Here is a 21733-nt window from a genome sequence, read left to right as displayed (position 1 = left end):
AAGTGTATGGACATAACAGACAAAACCATGACAGAAGGTGAGGATGAACGGCAACAAGGATAAATGCAGAAGCCAAGTGCAAGCACAAAAACCATACATACACTTTGTCCCACTTCTGGAATTTTTCCTTTAAAAAAGGGAAGAACATGCAGTAAAAATGTGCAGACCTCACACATTCTTCACGCCACACCTGCACATGCTTTTACAGAGCAAGCCGAGCTGCGGTGAAAAACAATGTGAGACCCCAATTCCACATTTTTTATTATTATCGTCATCAATTTTTACACATACAAGCATACCTGTAAGAATAATAAAAACCAAATATGAACATAAACCATCCACAATTTATGAACGTCATTGATATTATTTGCAGCCTCTTCATAATTATACTAATTATTACTATCATGGTAGCTAATTATTGGGGCTAAAAATAGCTTAGCCATGCTTAATGGTCTGTTTTTTCTTGTGTGCACTGATGTAGTCTGACTATGCATTATTCATTTATCTTGCCAGGGCCCTTTGTTCTGAATTTCACAATATATCCTCTGTAACTTTTTTCCCAGAACTGAGACCACAAAATCAAAACTTCCATTTAGGCCACTACACTTCACAGGCAGGAGAGAATTCAACTCCTTTTATGTGTTATTTTTATTGTTATGTCTAAGAAGCTGAAGTGAAAACAGTCATTTTGAATGGAAATGATGTCATAAGGAAATGTTAACATCTATTCATGGCTAAAGATGGGACTGTCAATAAGGCTTGCTCTAGTAGCAATTTACTCTAGATTGCAAACAGGTGTGTCGGAAGTGCTAGAGTCAGTCTTTTACATTATAAAGATGTAGGATGAAGCTACGAGCGACGGTTTATACCGTCTGAAACTCCACTCTCCTTAGCTTTGCATTGAAAGAAATTTGAACAGTAGACTTAAGATTCAACAAACAACAGCACAACTTGAAATATCATAATAATAATAATTAAAAATTTGACCTCATTTTTCTATATAGCACTGATTCACTAATTCACAGTAACCTCAGCATGCTTTATATTGTAAGCGAGGGACGCTACAATATTAGAAATAAATCCCAGCAATCACACGATCACGTGGCGACAGTGAGAAGGAAAAAAAAAAATCATTTTTAATAGGAAAAACATCCAGGAGAACCAGGCTAAGGAACGTGGTAGCTACCAACCGTGGCCGGTTGGGTGCGATGTAAGTGTTTAGATAACTGCTAGCAGTTATCTAAACCAGTATCTAAACCAGTATCAAACCAGTATCTACCAGTATCATTTCTCTTCATAAAACTACTTATTGTTTCTTCTGTTTGCAAAAAGCTGCATAAAAAAGAGGGCTGAAGGCTGGAACAGATAGATGCTTAATCGGGAAATCAAAGCTAGCAAGAATACAGCCTTACAAGTGTTCGTAGTTCAACAGAGTCACTCTTTGGAGGTTTGCTCTCATTTAAGATCAAATCAAATACTCCATCAGTGAAATAAATATGGTCATATACCACTACACAGACATGGTTGCTACTGTGTTTTAAGGACTAACAGCTAGCTAACTATCATGCTAGCAAACTGTTGACGTTATCCTTTTTTTTGTCTTCTCTACGAAACTCCTTTCATGAAGCTTGCTAGCTTCGGACTGAACAATATAAGCTTTAAAGACTTGACACACCATGCAAATAAAACTCTTTTTGGACTCACCTATTCTTAATGCACTCATTCACAGATCATGTAATTTCAATGAATGAATTCGCAGCGTTTATTCTTCCAAACCAAGCTTGAATTCTTCAGATTTTTCTTATCTGAAACAGATATGACCAATCAGACCACTCGTAGCTCAAAACGGGCACAAGTAGTGACTATACAGTGACGAGGAAATACTAAAATAATACTGTTTTACCTCATAGCTAGGCGCTGCTCCGGGTCAATCGGCCCTCTTAAATGATTTCCCTCATCAGATGTGTTCCCAACTCTGCCAACAAGAGCTCAAACTGCCCCACTGGCACCTGAAAAATGTATGAATGCGGCCATGATACAGCTTCAACTCCTGGATCAAACTATGAAGTTCTCCCTGCTGCTGCCTTCTCTTGAGAGTTGGATGGACCCAGAATGTGTTCCTTCCTTTTGCTGCTTAGAAACATCACGACCATCGCTTGATACAGTTTTTTATTTTTTTCACGGTCTGTTTTTTGAGGAAAGCTTTTCCACAAAACCACAACAAGTTCGGAATTTCGGGTTTGCTTTTTTTGCAATGCGCTTGATGTGTAACGGCCTTAAGACTCACATTTAAACTAACACTTACCATTGGCTGTTCATCATCTCCCATATTGTGATAACCATTCCCTCCTTAAATTAGTTTTACCACCTCAAAACATTTTTTTAGATTTACAGTTCACTGGCTATCAAAAGAATATGATTCAGTTAAAGCCTCGTCTCACGAAAACCATTTCCTGATGCATCTCACTCCAACACCAGACAGCACCTTGTGCATAATCGACATGCTAGTGACATAGTGACAAAACTGCATTGTTTACATGGAAATGACACCAGTCTGAACCAGTGTTGGTCAAGTTACTTGAAAAGAGTAATCAGTAACTAATTACTGAGTACTTCCCCAAAAAAGTAATCCCGTTACTTTACTGATTACTTATTTTCAAAAGTAATTAATTACTTAGTTACTTAGTTACTTTTTAAAAACACGATTTACAATCTGAATAGGTGATAAAGCGATAGATCTTTCAGCCCAATTCTACTTTTTCTGCATAATTCATCATACAAAATGTAATCAAATGGAAAAGTCTCTTTTTAAAACTTGTTTTATTAGTTTTAATCTTTTAACTTTATGCATCAAGCAAAAATTTAATTATATTATATTTGTTTAATATTTAAACCTATTTTCTGCACATTCCAGCACATAAAATATCTATCTATCTATCTATCCATCCATCCATCCATCCATCCATCCATCCATCCATCCATCCATACATACATACATACATACATACATACATACAGTGGGGCAAAAAAGTATTTAGTCAGCCACCGATTGTGCAAGTTCCCCCACCTAAAATGATGACAGAGGTCAGTAATTTGCACCAGAGGTACACTTCAACTGTGAGAGACAGAATGTGAAAAAAAAATCCATGAATTCACATGGTAGGATTTGTAAAGAATTTATTCGTAAATCAGGGTGGAAAATAAGTATTTGGTCAATAACAAAAATACAACTCAATACTTTGTAACATAACCTTTGTTGGCAATAACAGAGGTCAAACGTTTACTATAGGTCTTTACCAGGTTTGCACACACAGTAGCTGGTATTTTGGCCCATTCCTCCATGCAGATCTTCTCGAGAGCAGTGATGTTTTGGGGCTGTCGCCGAGCAACACGGACTTTCAACTCCCGCCACAGATTTCCTATGGGGTTGAGGTCTGGAGACTGGCTAGGCCACTCCAGGACTTTCAAATGCTTCTTACGGAGCCACTCCTTTGTTGCCCGGGCGGTGTGTTTTGGATCATTGTCATGTTGGAAGACCCAGCCTCGTTTCATCTTCAAAGTTCTCACTGATGGAAGGAGGTTTTGGCTCAAAATCTCACGATACATGGCCCCATTCATTCTGTCCTTAACACGGATCAGTCGTCCTGTCCCCTTGGCAGAAAAACAGCCCCATAGCATGATGTTTCCACCCCCATGCTTCACAGTAGGTATGGTGTTCTTGGGATGCAACTCAGTATTCTTCTTCCTCCAAACACGACGAGTTGAGTTTATACCAAAAAGTTCTACTTTGGTTTCATCTGACCACATGACATTCTCCCAATCCTCTGCTGTATCATCCATGTGCTCTCTGGCAAACTTCAGACGGGCCTGGACATGCACTGGCTTCAGCAGCGGAACACGTCTGGCACTGCGGGATTTGATTCCCTGCCGTTGTAGTGTGTTACTGATGGTGACCTTTGTTACTTTGGTCCCAGCTCTCTGCAGGTCATTCACCAGGTCCCCCCGTGTGGTTCTGGGATCTTTGCTCACCGTTCTCATGATCATTTTGACCCCACGGGATGAGATCTTGTGTGGAGCCCCAGATCGAGGGAGATTATCAGTGGTCTTGTATGTCTTCCATTTTCTGATGATTGCTCCCACAGTTGATTTTTTCACACCAAGCTGCTTGCCTATTGTAGATTCACTCTTCCCAGTCTGGTGCAGGTCTACAATACTTTTCCTGGTGTCCTTCGAAAGCTGTTTGGTCTTGGCCATGGCGGAGTTTGGAGTCTGACTGTTTGAGGCTGTGGACAGGTGTCTTTTATACAGATGATGAGTTCAAACAGGTGCCATTCATACAGGTAACGAGTGGGGGACAGAAAAGCTTCTTACAGAAGACGTTACAGGTCTGTGAGAGCCAGAGATTTTCCTTGTTTGAGGTGACCAAATACTTATTTTCCACCCTGATTTACGAATAAATTCTTTACAAATCCTACCATGTGAATTCATGGATTTTTTTTTCACATTCTGTCTCTCACAGTTGAAGTGTACCTCTGGTGCAAATTACTGACCTCTGTCATCATTTTAAGTGGGGGAACTTGCACAATCGGTGGCTGACTAAATACTTTTTTGCCCCACTGTATATATATATATATATATATATATATATATATATATATATATATATATATAGATTAAAAAAAAAAAACACCCAGCACGCCCCTGCGGGCGGTTTATCCTTCAAGCTCGGGTCCTCTACCAGAGGCCTGGGAGCTTGAGGGTCCTGCGCAGTATCTTAGCTGTTCCCAGGACTGCGCTCTTCTGGACAGAGATCTCTGATGTTGTTCCCGGGATCTGCTGGAGCCACTCGCCTAGCTTGGGAGTCACCGCACCTAGTGCTCCGATTACCACGGGGACCACCGTTACCTTCACCCTCCACATCCTCTCGAGCTCTTCTCTGAGCCCTTGGTATTTCTCCAGCTTCTCGTGTTCCTTCTTCCTGATATTGCTGTCATTCGGAACCGCTACATCGATCACTACGGCCGTCTTCTTCTGTTTGTCTGTTTGTATATATATATATATTTGTGTTTACACTCACTCTTTCAAATAGATGCAAGTAACTAATGTTTTTGTCACTTTTTATGGAGTCAAACTTAAAGTAAGGTCAGTACTTCCACGCTTTAAACGCTGCATGCTCATACTCTCTCCTGCACTGGATATATTATCCATTGTTGACTGCACACAGCTGTTGTAACGCACGTCGCACTTGCTTAGGTCACTGTCATGAGACATTCTCGCAAAAAAATCACGGTTTTAGTAACACAGTAACGCAGCGTTCCTACGGGAAAGTAACGGTAATCTCATTACCGTTTTTGCAATAGTAATCCCTTACTTTACTCGTTACTTGAAAAAAGTAATTGGATTACAGTAACGCGTTACTTGTAACGCGTTACAAGTTACAAGTAACGTTACAAGTTGCGCGTTACTGCCCATCTCTGGTCTGGACACACCCACTCCCAGTGTGGGAGTGGGTGTGTCTGGTCTCAGCAACGCTCGTGCCCAATGAAAAGAAACCTCAACGTCAGCCCTGAATATAAGCATTGCTGTACAGGTTCATCAAATACATCAGCAAAATATATCCTGACTAAACAATCATGATGAATAGACATAGTTTGTTCCATGGTAGGGATGGGTATGGATACGATTTTCACGATTCCGATTCCATTTTCGATTCTGTTTAACGATTCGGTTCTTTATCGATTCTCTTATCGATTCTTTTTAAAAAAGGAGAACACTAAGGTCGATTAGCTTAGAACTTTATTTTATATCTTCTCTTTGAACAAGATAGAAATTTAGGAGTAACATGGCCTTACAAAGAGATCCACAGCCTACGGCTCTTCAATGGAGTGTCACAGAGTCCCCAGGAAAAGAAATTGTAAATGTAAAATAATAAAATAAATATTCTTCTGTAGCAATAACAAAGTATAACATAAATTATTCTGTAACAATTGTAGCAAGAATATCCAGTAATGTCCCTGCCTACAATTAAACACATTCACTTACCAAAAATCGGGGGCATCTGTTGTGTGGCAAATAGATGCAAGCCTTTGACCACAAACTCGCGCTAACATAATATGCACTGTTAGTTGATTATTTACCTGCCGCATTAACGGGAGAGGACGCGCAAACGTTACCGCTGCTGCTGGGTTGAGATTCACGAGTCGAGCGGAATTAAAAACACGACATTCATTTAAGGTCATCGTGTGTTTTGTGAGCAAATGCTTTTGCATATTCGTAGTGTTTCCTCCCTTAAATGAAATATCTACTTTGCAAGTATTGCAAGTTGCCCTGTTGTCATCCGTTCTCGTAAAGTATAATCAAACTTCCTGCCAGGTACGTAGCAGGAATAACGCGGTGACGTTATTCGGGGCGACTGGAATCGATAAGGGAATCGTTTGCAAAAATGGCAAACAATTCCAAGGAATTGAAACAGTGGGAACCGGTTCTTGTTGAGAACCGGTTTTCAATACCTATCCCTGTTCCATGGTGTGCTTAATCCTGCTACATGAATTAAGATTTAATGAGTTTGTAAGAGAGAGTTTCTAGTCTGCACAAGGATTGATTGAAACATCTAAGCAGACTAAAATAATTTAAGGTTTCTTTTTTTCTGGTCAACCAAATAGTTTCTGAAATTGTGGCGATTGGTCCACTTAAGAGGATATTCTTGATCCTCTTATCTACCCCTGACCAAAAGCTGCCCAAAATAAATGGAAAATTTGAACCAGAAGAAAACTTACTTTAGTGCTTGATGAGCCCAAACTCAATCTCAGTGCATCAAATAATTGTGCTGCAGCTGGTAACTCGAGGCATTGGTGACAGTCGTCAAAATAGCAACAGGTTATTTTTTAAATTCTTATCATGGTCATATTTTTCTAGGCTCTTTTTATTAAGTAGTGCCACCTATATGTGCCTTCAGTGTACGTTCTAGAGGGTTCTCCACACACAGCAGCTGGTAGCTCTGAACTCAAACAGAGGGCGTACTTTGTCTCTCCAACGCCATGTCCTGAAATATTCAAGAGCTCCAAGTTTATGAGACAGTTGCTGCCATCTGTGCCCCAGCGTTCAGTCCTCCCATCATGGCTGAACATACGGCCAGCATCAGAACAGATATCTATGAGAAGTATCAAAATAGATTCTTCACCCTTCTTCGTATTGCAAATCTCAGTATCCCCAATGGCACAAACAACACTCTTCATTTGCTCACACTTGCACACACACAGAAAGCCGTGCAAAATACCGCAACCGTAGAGTCAAAATTTCCATATCCATGAGAGAGGAAAGGAAAGGAGGAAACATTTACACAAGACTGCCTTGACACATTTGAAGAGCTCTTTTCTCTTAGATGTCTTTTTTACAATGTCATTGTGGAGCAACCAAGCTCCTGTGGGCTTACTGAGTTCCTTACTAAATGAGAGATTTCCTGAGACAAAAAAGCGGAGGAGGAAGGGTGCAATCAGTCCAGGTTTGTTCGAGGCAACATCACTTCCTTCCTTACCGTTAGGAGAGTGTCAGAGTGAGACATTCAGATTCACATTTTTCACCAAGCCCTTTCCCAGGACAGTAATGCAGAGCGATTCTAATGGTGTCATTCAAAGCAGCTGCTAAACGCCTTGCCTAAGCAATTCAAACCGCCTCCACAGACTGCAATACAGTCAACAAAGAACTTATCTTCCAAGTGAAACTATTCATCACTGAATGAGTTTGTGTGCTGAAAAAGTAGAGGGTATTTTGAAAAGACCTCAGACACCTGAATGGCCACTTTTCTTTTTGGAACCATTGTCACTGCATCACATTTTAATTCACCTGTTCTGGAGCAGCACTGCTAGTTCAATTCCACCTTAAAACAGCAATTCTGAGGGCCGATGTTCATGGGTGAGGTGAAAAGGCGCCACTGAAAATATCTGCATTTGAAATGAGCAACTCCAAGTGAAGACATTTTGTGTAGGTCAGTGGCCCACACGCACCAAATAACCTTCGGCCCCGCTCATTTCCCTCACGCAAGAAAGGGGTCACTGCTCCATGACAGTCAAAGAACCTGCGATACAATGTGTTGCTTAATCACTTCTCTCCAAAGACAAACTCGAAATGTAGCTTCATTCAATGACCTGTTTATGTTACCATTTTACACAATATGACAATTAGTCTGGCAGTGCTCATAGAAATCCAACGTGTATAACAAAGTGAACAATAGCCAACTGGAGCGTATTTCAACAACTCTATAAATGGAAAATGGTATCTGCGCTGTTTTAGAGGAAACGTGGAAAATCGGGCCTTTTTAAGTGAAAGTCCAAAAAGAAAGACTGTTAATAGAAATTGCAGTGGGACCACTGATAAGAACCAGTCAACACTGGCCAATCAACATTTCCTTTCACTGTGTTTTCTCAAGAGCAGGAGCCCCGATGCATTAAACACACCACCAAAGAGTCTGCATCTCAAGTTTAGTAACGTGTGTCTTGGAAAGGATAGCATGTGTAAGATGATACGTGGAAGACACAGCTCTGGAATGTCCGTGTGTGAATTTGTGTGCTAGCGCCTGCGGAAGGGAGGGGGTCGTCCTTCAATGAAGTTAGCTGGTGTTGTTTAGGCCTGTGTTTACGTAACCTACTGTATGTGGTCAAGTGAGAACAATGGCACGCAGGCCTCCAAAATGACAACCTAAGACAAAGTGTCAGCAACGCTACGAAAAAGCGACTCAATGCAACTAAAAGTCCTTTTATATTTAGTGAAAAATGGAGGCAAACGTGTCTGTGTGGCTGATGACTCGACCAAGCTGCGTGTTTTTCAAAGCAGATTAAAGAGCAGGACAGGAAGGGCCAGGTTTAAGGAAACAGGAAAACTGATGCAAGGAAATGAACGACGTCACCAGACAGCCCACTGCAGTCTACGATCAAGTAAAATCCAGACACAGCGCAAGTATGGATTCTTTGCTCAAGTCACCAATGAAACTTGTACTTTTGACAGGTACGTGAGCTAATTTATACTCGACGGGTACCAGATGTCTTACTGGGAGACTGTTTTAAATGTATGTCCCTCAGAGGGGTCCGCATTATCAAGTATTATTAGTTTGGAAAGGTGGTTTTGTTTAACATAAATTTTCTCTTCAACTTTATTTCTTTTGGGGGGGTTTAACCGGTTTTTGACAGGTACGTGTTCCTTTTCGGTTTAAGTTGAAGTTTGATGGATTGCATGACTGACTCTGCAACTTTTAGGAATTTGGAGGTTAACATGTTTTGTTTTTTATATAATCACACGTCTTCAGGAAGGTTTGGAATAATAATGTTGTGGTGTAATTAAAACATACACAGTGTGTCTCTTGTGTCTACGCAGCGTGGCTCTCGAGTCTGATGGGCCCATGCGTCCCCTCTGACATTTGTGTTTCTTGTCACACACTTGCAACATGTAATACCTTGAATGGATCAAACAAGGCCTGCTACTGTAATCACGGATACACCGGAGACGGAACGACATTTTGCAATGGTGACTACACGCACGCATACACAAATCAACCTTTATATTAAAGAGCACACGCAGCGAGACTGTGGTAGCTTCGACTATTTTAGGAAGCCTTTGTTGCTGTGACTGCGTGTCGTAAACAACAGTATTAGGCCTACGTTTTGAAACAAGCGGGCTAATTGAACATTTTTAGAACATTACACTTGACGGAGCAGAGCATAGATGTGAGGCGTTAAAAATATAACTCTGGGTGGGTTAAAGCTTCTTATGACGGCTCTCGATGGCAAAAACGTTTGTGTCAAAACTTAATGAGGAACAAGGCACTGCTATGGTCATATTATCAGTATAAATCACTGTGACTTGTGCAGCTTTTCTCTTCTGGAACCATTTATCTCTGATTATCTCAAAATAGTCCACAGACATGAAGCAAATTAGCAACCTAAGGATGCTCGTGTGCAAGCAAACAAGATTTATTATTGTAATTCAGCTTAACTCTGGCCAGTTTAGAAAACGTAGGCAAAAGGAATGGCTGAAAAAAACTTAAGGTCTGTGTAAGTCATTTGAAGTTAGTTTTCTCGTGTTTGTTTGTGTATGATCGACTCGCTGTGCTGGCTTAAAACAGCTAAAGTTAGGGGGGAGGTTTTTTAGAGTTTTCTTGCCTAAAAAGTTGCCACAGAGTTATTCACCAAGGGAACAGTGTGAAGTGGAACATACGTCCAGATACAGCTTTATTAGAAGGATTTTAATGGCCTGCATCGCCTACAGTTGGCATTGTTAGTCCTGTTATGTTTCTGGGCTGTTTAGAATTCCTGGAACCCCTTTGGTTTCCTGGCCAAATCTGACCACAATCACCGCTTACATAGCCCAAGGGCCAAAAGTAAATGAAAATGTTAGAGGGGTTTTTTTTGTTGTTAAGGTTACACTGAAGCCAGAGACGTAAAATTAGGACAATATTAACTAGCAAGAGCATTTCAGACTGTGTCTGCTCATGCTTTATTAAATCTGCATTTTTACCAAAACTGTTTGGAAAATTCACATGAAACAAACAACAATTGTAGATTTCACACAAACAGGAAGAAAAGGGTCATCTTTAACTTTTAAGAAGTAAGTGATGATAGGAGGGTAAAATGGATCCATAAAAACAGGACATTCAAGTGAATCATGAAGTATGTGGGTGAAAAGTCTGTGAGGATGACAGATAAAGGATCACATGTGCTATGGGAGTATTTCCTCTCTGACTATGGTCACCTTTCTCGCTGAAGCAGAGGATTTCCCTTACCGGACAGATTGTGTGCCAAAGGTACAGAGGAGAGGAAGAGCAGAGTGTCCATCATACGTCGACAAGTAAAAACAAGGGGCGGAAGGTGTGTTTGGAAGTAAAAAAAAAGCTGGAACAGCATTTTCTATAATGAAGCAGCATCTTCAGCAGTGCTCGGTTAGCCTGGAAAGCAAAATATTTTAGGTAATTTGACTTCCATGAAATCAAACACAGGCAAACAACTGCAAATCAGTCACAAATGTGAACTATTTAAACTGCGTGCAAGTTACACCCAGCCAAGGCTTTAATCAAAAGAAGACTAACATCTCTGAGCTTCATCAGCTCATCCACACCACAGCCTTCAGGATCACGATCACATTTGGGCATTCCTGAAACAGCAATCATGGATCAAACTTCAGAGTGTACTTGTGTTAACATGCGCTCAAAGTAACTCAACAACAATGATACTAAAAAGGATCTGGGAAGATGTTATGTTGAGTTTTATGGTTTAATATATAAATTGATATGAAAAATGGGTTGCTTTTTTCTCTCCATCCAGTACAATTTCAACAAATTTAGGGGCAAATGCATAAGTTCAAGTTGGTTCTTGAAATTTCCAAAAATGCTGTCTTTGTAGTAATTTTTGTATTATTTTTGTGACATTTTGAGTCAAAAACTTAGAGAACACTTTGCATAGCATATGGTTAATCATGGAGGATTAAATTAAGATTTCATTTTCAAAAAGTAACTGAGTCTGAGTATTTCAGTGATTTTTAAATTAATGCTGCACATTCAAAGAAGAACTGATTTATTGTTGATTCATTTCTCATTAGAGTAAAATGCATTTCAGCCTCAACACAAACCTGGACAGGAAATGAATCTGCTGAGACAAGATGGAAATATGATATTGTAACAGTTTAAGAATAAAAAGTAGCCTTTTTCAAAATGCTGTAACTTTTAATTTGTAAAAAAACAAACAAAAAAACATGATTTTTTAATGCAAAGCAAAAATGCAAACTACATCAAACTCCTTTCATCTTTGTTCTAGGTCATCTGTTAACCAGCTGGTTTACCCACTCCATGAGTAACAGAGTAACAAGCTGAATCTACTTTGCTTATTGAGGATGAAAGATTTTGAGCTCATTTTAGCGTTTGTATTTCCATTTCCTCACCACAGATGATGACGAGTGCCAGAACGTGACTAATATCTGTGGGGACAGGGGCCAGTGTACCAACACAGTGGGCAGCTACTACTGTAAATGTGTCTCTGGATACAAATCGACAGGACGGGACGAGTTCCTGCCCAACGATGGCACTGACTGCATCGGTAACGTCTGGTTGACCTGTTCAGGATTTAAATATACCAAACTTTGTTTTGATCAGTATCATAAAGAGTTATAAAGAGTTATAAAGTTTAACGAGGTCGTGAGAATGAGTTATCAATGTGTAACATGCGTGCAAGAACTGCTGGTCACATATTTGTATTTAAAAAAACCAACCAATTCTTATTTTGAGGTATGAATGCTGCCTAGACAAACATCTGTAACTGCATTAACTTTGTCAGCGAGCAGCCAACGTAAGGGAACATCAAACTGCTTTGCTTTAATTGAAGCTGAACTCTTCATTTGCATCTTTCAGATATTGATGAGTGCGAGTCAGAACAGGTCTGTGGACCAAACTCAGACTGCCATAATACAAATGGATCTTTCAATTGCACCTGTCAGCGTGATTACATCCTGACTTCAGGCCCTAAGCACTTTCATCCAGAGAGCAAAGTTAGATGTAAAGGTCGGTATGAGGATGGAAGAGCACACACACACACACACACACACACACACACACACACACACACACACACACACACACACACAGATCCTTACATTCAAGGACATACATCTTTTTTCATCTTTCTTTTTTTTTACTTGCTTTTACACATCTACACACAACCCAGACACATCCATTATTGTGTGTGTGTGTGTGTGTGTGTGTGTGTGTGTGTGTGTGTGTGTGTGTGTGTGTGCACTGTTCGCTCGATGCAATACATCGAGTGAACAGTGCAATACTGAATTGTTTGATGTTTTAAGTAAAGTTGATGATAAAGAGAGCTGCTGTTTTTTTCTAAATGAAAGGCAGACTGGCCAAGTCATGGTAGTGAATTAAAGATGCGCTTTTGCAAACTGTTTGTTTTCCAGAGCATCCCCAGAAATACTGCCATGACAACACCGGCTGCGTGACGCAGGTTGTCAACAGAACATTGGAATCTGTGAGTACTCCTTTCTCACAATTTTAACCAAACGGGGTAAAAAAGAAAGGATAAGATGATGCTGCCCTCTGTTGGCGAGAAGGAAGACAAACAGAGGGTGGAATAGGAAAACGGCTGAAATGACTCGAGATTGTATGATAACAAGGATATGCAACACCAGCCGCTATGATCCAAACACAACCTGCAGTTTCAATCAGCAGTTTCGGTTTGGAGTCCTGCCCCCTACTGGAGAGTAAAGTTATAGCAGGACCAGTTAATGGATGTCATGTAGCACATTTTGTGTTCCTTGTTACAGGAGAATGGGAGAGATTTAATTAGCGTGTGGTTAGGTGATGATTTATGTAAAACTGGCTCACTAACGTGATAATGAAGCTGAGTGTAATCCGTCGTTCATGAACTGATGTTTATAAAGAAAAGCAAAAAATAAAATAAAAATAATTCTGAAGGTCATATTTGGGGATTTACTGCATGCAGCTGTGATTAGTTTGAAGTTAAGAGGAGTACGTGAAAATTTTTTAGCATCTTTTCAAGTAGTAAAAACACTTGACACAATTGCCGCCTTTTGTAGAGAGTCTTCACGTGATTAGATATGTGCACACGTGTGAATAGGATGAATAGGATACGTCACGTTTTCATGTAAAGTTTGGTCGCTTCACAGCTGTGATCCAAAAAAACATAACAAGGACATCTATCAATCTAAACATTTCTCCGCCACCAGATGAGCAACCTCACGGAGCCCCAAAGTCTACTGAAAGAAATTGCCAAGCAGACGTCTGGTGAACTTACTTCAGTGGAAGTGATTGCATATGTTGAGGCCTTGAGTAGATCCGCATCAACACTGGGTGCCGCAGAGAAGGATTACGCTGTCAAACCATCTGCCATCAACTCAACTCTCTCAGTAATCTTTGTTTACCATTCTTGTTTCTCAGTCAACAGTTGGAAGTCTGCCTGAAGTGCAGCTATGCTTTGAACTGGTTTAAGAAAAAGTGGCACTGGTTGCAGCCCATTGCCTTCTTAACAGTTATGCCTTGGAGATACTATTACTTTCTGCTAATGTGTCATTTTTATTATTAGCACTTATTATTTTGTTGTTGTCCCAAAGCTGACAGCAAAATTACCCATTAACCAATAATTTTTTAAACACAGTGTAGCTGCTGCTTGTATTTAATGAAAGGCCAAAAACAGCCAAACTGACGTAAACATCCCATTCTAATCATACCTAATTGGAAGCATATTGCAGTGCAGACATAACATGCAGTACATGCTATATTATTGTGCAGATGTTATACTCGAAGCAAATCTTTTCAAACAGAAATTAGTAAATGCAGTAAACAACCTGGTGGAGAAGGATGAACTGGTGGCTTGGACCAGAATGAAAGAAGAACGTCGTGAGCATACCATCACCAAGCTGCTGCATGTTGTTGAAGAAAGCGCTCTGTCTTTGGCCAGCAATTACAAAACTCCAACAGAGCTTGAAATCAAAGCTACAGATATGGGTGAGGCTTTCAGTTAATTGTCACTGTGATGCATTTAATTCCTTTATTTGCTTTAAAACCAGACAGGGCGCTCCTACGTTTGCTTAGAAGTTTCACTGTTTAAAAAAAAATCATCTGTAAACATAAATGAATGCCATGAATTAATTCACCCTAAAATTCAATGAGCGGTTCAAAAACACAGAAAAAAATTACTAAAGGTATCAAAATACACAAAAGGCAGTTATGAAAAAAATAATATGAATTTTAATACAGCATATGTATTAATTAGATATGGTAGTATAATAGTAGGTGTTGCCCGTTATTATTATTTTATTTGAATTTTCAGTCGGTCATCAAATTATTTAAATACTATTTATTTATAATCTTGAACCTCATGGCTTCATTTCACTGTTTTATTTTCGAGAACGTGAAACTTCACCCTCGTGCAATGTTGAATATTTTTTGGGGGGTACGGGTTCTTTTTTATTTATTTATTTAATATCTGTCCTCCTTTTGTGTGCTTGTTGTTGCTTTGGATCTGTCTCCTTTTTTCTGTTTCAGCAGAGAGCTATTCTTCCAAGTCGTAATCTCTTTTTAGAGCCAAATAACATTTTAATCCACTTTAGCTTTTAGTTTCTTCTTTTCTGTGTCCCAAATAGCTTTCCTTACAGTGTGTTATGATTTGGTTTATTTTGATTGGTGTTTGAACAGCAGTGATAGTTACAGTGTGCCTGATAAGACTCAGTAACTATCACTGGGCTCAGCTCTCCAGTTTGGCGAGGCTTTGAAATGGAGAGGGTTATCCCTGACCTCTTTTTTTTTTTATCCTCAACCGCAGAAGTGAAACTCTTCACCTTCGAGGCTCATCACACAAAAGCCAAACTGTCTGCTTCCATGGGAGGAGATCATATAAATCTAACACTGAAAGTGAGACCAGAAGAAGACCGAAATGGTAAAGTAGCTTAAAGCCTAAAAGGAAAATCAGATGCAATCTGTGCCAAAAAGAAAAGTTTGTATAAATTTTTTTTTTTCCTCAGGAAGCGTGTCAGTGGTGTTTGTGCGATATGACAGCATCAGTGACATCCTGAAGCCGAGCAGCGACCCAGGTGTCACTGACTACTCGCGGTATGCAGGGACGGGGGAAATCACTGTCAACTCCCAAGTCATTGCAGCAGCCGTCAAACCTGCTGACGTTTACCAACTTGACCATGTCACCTTCACTCTGAGACACAGTGAGGTACAGACTGCACAGAGTGCTGAGGCAGGCTACATTGTTTGCTTTTTTACTTCTGCATTTGTAGAATGTAATGTCAAAACATATACTGTTTCAGAAAGTCGCTGCTCCTCTACACATGACTGCAGCTTTTCTTAAGGGAAGCGATTACTAGAGATTTTCATTCATTTTTATTCTCTATATAAATTCAGTCTAATCCTTTTGCTCAATTTGATCAGGGTAAATTAAGAGCAGCGATTCAAAATAGTTTATGTTACTCAAGGTTTTTCATTTCGAAGCGTCGTGTGATAAACAAGCTAAATACGGCGTTAAAAACAAACATTGCTGCTCACTTTTGTGCCACTTTAAACTTACAGCTAAACTTTCTATTCTGCAAACGAGTCATTTATCAACATTAGCTAATAGGATCTTGTTCAGTTCTCTCGTCAGTATCTCATCATATATATCCTTGTCAGACTGGGGCGTTGTGCTTTTGTTGTGAGAAATAGCTTCCTCAGTCCCAGATTGGGTCTGGCAGTAACCTGATAACTGCCAGAGTTTCCATTAAAGTCAAATTTGAACAAACTCACATGGGAGGAACAGTTAGCGCTTTGTGTAAAGTTTTTATGAAATTTTAAGATTTCACACCGTGTATTTCGGCAATGACCTTTCATTTAAAGGGAATAGCTGAGGAAACGTGACGAGATTATGGAAAAACGTGGGTAATGAGATAAACAGCCCTAAAAATTAATGTACTGGTGTTTTCTTTTAGGATAATTAAAATGTATGAAAAAGTAAAATCATTATTTTTGTTGCTCCCTTGAGTATTAAGGCTAACAAAGGATGAGTTGATTTATTTTCGAGCCGTGAAAATTCTCTGTGAACTGCCTTCTTTGAAGAGCAACAATCAATAATTTGGGCCCCTTTTTTGTGCAGATACTTTTTACTACTGAAGCAGATTTTTTTTTCTCCTGTGATGCACGGGATGCTTTTTTCTTGCCTGCACCTTTTAAGTTTTTAATTAAGGACTTTGAGAGTATAAAATACACAATTTTAAACGTTGATATACAAACATATTGTCCTGGTATTTTCTTTTAGGATCATTAAAACATATAAAAAAAAGTAAAATCATTATATCAATATATTATATCATTGTAAAATATATATATTTGATACATAATCATTTAGAATAGGCCCAGTGAGCCCAGCAAAAAAGCTCATGTGCCAGTGATTAATGATCTTCCCATTACATTTATTTTCTGTGCTCTTGCATGTCAATGGCAATATTAACGTGAAAACTTGGAAAAAGCAAAGCTCATAAATAGTGTTAGAATCAATAACAGAACAACAGACCTTCGATGGGCTGTGATGATTTCTCACAGCTGTTTTGATGAGACCAGCTCTGGGATCAGTTTAAGCCCCTATTGATTTGTTATCCCAAAGCAGCGAGCTGCAAAAACTAATAATAACTCCACAGTTAACAGTCTTTGTTCCTCTCCATCCCCTGAAGCCCATAGACACTAAAGCTGATGTGACGAAGTGCGCCTTCTGGGAGTACGAGGCGGATAGCCTGCAGGGCCGGTGGGCCACTCACGGCTGCAAGACAGTCCACGTCAACAGCAATGCGACCACTTGCTCCTGCAATCACCTCACACACTTTGCTATCCTCATGTCCTCTGGGCGAGCCAACGTGAGTGAGCATACACTAAATTACAACAGTGAAATATGGAGCAAGATCAAGGAGTTTTTTAACAGCTTTTTTCACCAATGTTTCCACGGTTACTGAGGGAGAAATTTCATTTCATGCAAAATAAACACTATGTTGTCTTGTTTTTAAGTCATATATTATTTGCTTGGTGGACAATTAGTCGCCTGTTAGCTGAGAAATTTAAATATGTGGATTTATCTGTGAAGATGATGGAAATTTCTACTAAATATTTTGAAAGCGCTGCTTTGTTTACAGTAGAAAGATAAAAAAAATCAACTAAAGCCAAATGCAGAGGAAGTCTGAACAGGTCCTAGAGGCAAGGTGACTCAGTGCACATGTTTGGCATCTATAAGAGTTATCCACCCACTACTTTTTGAAACCTTCTCTCACTTTATTGTTGGTTTCAATTCCAATTTAAATTGTTTGGTGAATTTCACACCAACAACGAGGAAGTTACTTTTTTTTAAACTGACAACAAACCACTTGCCTATAATATTTGGACCAGTATCGCCCCAGAACGTCTCCAAGCACAACATGCTGCTGTAACCCCAGCCTGTGCCTATGTTATGCCAAATGATTCCAAGCAGAAAAGACAACAACTCGGCGCTCCATGAAACTGTGAATGAAACGCCTCCCTTTCCATTCGCTTCTCAGCTGGTGGCCCACTATACCATCCTGACCCGGATCACCCAGCTGGGAATGATCATCTCGCTCATCTGTTTGTTCATGTGCATCTTCACCTTCTGGTTCTTCAGTGAAATTCAGAGCACCAGAACCACCATCCACAAGAACCTGTGCTGTAGCCTCTTCATGGCTGAATTCATCTTCCTGGTAGGAATCAACATGTACACGCATAAGGTGAGGATGCCCTTGACGTAGTGAAACGTGAAATATCATGAAATATTGTCCGTTTGTCAGCTTTAAATCTGGTGTAAATCTGTTCTTATTCGACTTGCAGATAATTTACTTTATGAAAATGAAAATAGAAAGTAACAGTACATCTCAACATACACATTGAATAAAGATTGCAAAATACACTTAGAGTATATGAATACTGTACCACTTTTTTAACACAGTTTTATTTAAACTAAAATTGTAAAATCTCTGTCTTTCTCTCTCCCGTCTGTTTCTTGGCAGCTTTTCTGCTCTGTGATTGCAGGGCTGCTGCACTACTTCTTCCTTGCGGCCTTTGCCTGGATGTGCATCGAGGGCATCCATCTGTACTTAATAGTGGTTGGCGTCATCTACAACAAAGGCTTTCTGCACCGTAACTTTTATATTTTCGGCTATGGAAGCCCAGCGGTAGTGGTGGCCATTTCCGCAACACTAGGCTCCAAGTATTATGGCACAGATAAAGTGTAAGCTGACAATATTTGCAGCTTTTTTATATATATGTATGTGTGGATAGACAAAGGGTCGTAAAATGACTTCTTCATTTTTCAAACTCATTCAGGAAGCAAGATAAACAAGTTACATTAATTATAAGTACAAGGGGACATAGATTAAATTTGGCCTGGAGGGACATGAAGGAAGTTGAAGATGGTTGTGCCGTGGGGCAGAAAATAAATTCTGAAATGTTTTGGGTACCACAGAGAGCTTGATAAAAAAACCCTAAAATAGTAGCCCTGTTGTTTATTAGTGTAAAATGCTATTACAAAAGACAAGAGATAAGTTGTGCAAAAGACGCGTTGATTGCTTTTTTTAGGGGGTTTTAGGGGTTTTATCCTAAGATAAGAAAGCTTATGTACAGTATTATTATAATTAACATCAGGGAATTTTACACTAAGGTGGAAATCATAATTTGCTAAAATATGAATCAAATGTATTAAAATGTTATTAAATATTATTCCATCATAGGTGTTGGCTCAGCACAGAAAACCACTTCATATGGAGCTTCATCGGACCTGCATGTTTGATCATCCTGGTAAAATCATACATCATGACTCATGAATGTGTTCAAATAAGCAAGTAAAGTAATTTTTTTTAATAACAGATATTCATTTGATTGTTGTTTTTCCACTAAAGGTTAATCTCTTGGCTTTTGGAGTAATCATCTATAAGGTATACCGGCATACTGCTGTGAAAAAGCCTGAAATCAGCCACTATGAAAACATCAGGTAGGATTATCTTTACTCCCGTTGAGTAAGTTGGAAAAAAGAAGGGGAAAAAAAAGAAAGTCAAGTTGTAGGTTCCTTATCTGGTGGATTATTAGGGTATCATGTGGTGCCTTTGCAGAATTAAATTACAGCTGAGTTCTTTGTTGATTGAGAAAGGAGCTTAGCCATGTGCAGGGTGTTTAAATCGGTGCTATCTCCCTCTCAGGTCCTGTGCCCGTGGTGCCTTGGCTCTGCTGTTTGTGCTCGGTGCCACCTGGACGTTTGGAGTCTTGCACATTCTCAATGAGACAACCCTCACTGCCTATTTGTTCACCATCACCAACGCCTTCCAAGGGATGTTCATTTTCATCTTCCTCTGTGTGCTGTCCAGAAAGGTAACATCAGCTTTTTGGGTTTTTTGGTTTTTTGAATCAAATAGAACAAATAGACCCCAACAAAACACATTTTATATAGTCAACTGAGAATATTAAGGTGAAGATATTAAGGCTATATGAAAAAAGAAACCTGTGTGTGAGCAAATGTGCATTTTGGATTAGGATTTAAGCATCCGAATATGCTCAGTTTGTTTGGGTTTGCCATGTTTTCTCTCTCCCCAGGTGGTCAGATTGATGCATAAATCTTAATGAACTGACTGAAACTTTTCCTGTTAGTGTTTTGACAGGTCACAAACTAGTATACTTGTGAAATATATAAATTAGAGTTAAAAGTACAAAATATCCAAGTGAAGGTTTATAAATGTATGAAAACCCTGTAAATATGTTAACAACACTGGCACAGCTCACCACTGTATGGATTAAACATACATTGTATTATATCTAAAGCATATTTCTGTTGTGTGTGTGTGTCTTTTCAGATTCAAGACGAATACTACAGGCTTTTCAAAAATGTCCCCTGTTGTTTTGAATGCCTAAGATGAATTAATGCAGCCAAAGCCAGACCATCTGCACTTGTATAATAATAGTCTATAGTACAGCTTTTTAATATCCTGTGACTCGTGCTTCCACTTTTGGGAAAAATGGTGTGGGAGGATTTTAGTACAGATGTCTAATAAATTAGAACATGTAGCAGTGGTAGTTTCAAATGTCTTGTTTGCTTTTTAACAGACTGGAATCATAATTATGCAGCACACTTTTTGTTTGATTGTTTGTTTTGTTCCATAAAGTACATAAAAAGCCAAACAATTGCATTGCCTTTTACACAAAAGCAATTCTTGTGAGAGTAACAATAGAATAAAAATAGTTTGCATATGTTCAGTTTAATTGACTACCTTTACCTTAGTGCCTTTATAAGCATTACACTCCAAATAATCAATGCCGTGTCCGTCTTTGTTCTCATCTTTTGTTTGAAATTGATTGTAAATTATTAAAATAAATGTGTCAAAGCAAAACTTCTCTGTTGCCCATTTCTTTTAAACCGAAATGCAAAATAATCATTGGGCTTGGTTAATGCATTCATCAGCCTTCTTTGCTAAATAAACACACTGGTAAGTGGACAGGAAGTCCAACATGAATGGCTGTGTGTCCTGTCCATGCGCCACAGTAACAATTGGATAGGCCAATGGCCCCATCTAGTGGAGATTATCAGGCACACTCGTTCTTCCATAAACTCAGAGTATTTTTGCATTATTTATCTGCATGTTAAGAAAAAAAAATGTTGTAATGAATTAATATGTGTTATCTCCTCAGCACACAGCATTCCTTAACTATCTGTCTCCTAGGCTGTGGGATCTTTTAATGAGGTTAAGAAACGTCAGCCTGGGGTCTAGCAATTAAACACATTTACCAAAAATTTCATTATTGTCTTCATGCTAGTACATTTGCATATGTCATGACTCTACTAATAAACTGAACCTCAAACTTTTGAGTGAAACAAACGAAAGTGCTCTATTTTATAGAGCCAGGAAACACTCTCATGCTGCTCGTTCATTTCAGAAGTGGGGAGGGAACACTGTATATTGCATTAATTATTAATGTATAGGACACATTTATTGATTGGAGGGTGCTAGCAAGATATATCCTACAATACCTATATTACTGAACAAACAAGAAAGCAGTGTGTGTCTACTACAGCCACCCAACAGTCCTCAGACTATCTGAGAAACTGTATGTCATTATTAAAAAGAGCATGTGGTAATCTCTGGGGCTGCATAATAAAGCACAGGTGAAAGTGAAAAAAAAAACAGCAGTTCCTTAATTAAAGGAAGTATA

The 21733-nt window shown here is 39.2% G+C and overlaps 1 protein-coding gene across 1 annotated transcript; it reads left to right on the top strand.

Moving 5' to 3' along the window:
- The first annotated feature begins 8611 nt into the window (after positions 1–8611).
- On the top strand, positions 8612–20902 carry adgrl4 (adhesion G protein-coupled receptor L4). Its single transcript, XM_082505989.1, has 16 exons — positions 8612–9000; positions 9367–9516; positions 11928–12077; positions 12389–12538; positions 12943–13013; positions 13732–13911; positions 14326–14509; positions 15327–15440; positions 15526–15725; positions 17212–17391; positions 18064–18267; positions 18547–18767; positions 19267–19333; positions 19435–19526; positions 19732–19900; positions 20380–20902. Exons 1-16 carry the CDS (start codon positions 8889–8891, stop codon positions 20440–20442), a joined length of 2307 nt encoding a protein of 768 aa, XP_082362115.1. The 5' UTR covers positions 8612–8888; the 3' UTR covers positions 20443–20902.
- The last annotated feature ends 831 nt before the right edge of the window (positions 20903–21733 follow it).

This window comes from Aulonocara stuartgranti, assembly GCF_965226115.1.
Source record: "Aulonocara stuartgranti genome assembly, chromosome: 15".
Classification (NCBI taxonomy): Eukaryota; Metazoa; Chordata; class Actinopteri; order Cichliformes; family Cichlidae; genus Aulonocara; species Aulonocara stuartgranti.
The sequence above is the reverse complement of the archived record's forward strand: the minus strand, read 5'-3'. Positions and strand labels throughout refer to the sequence as shown.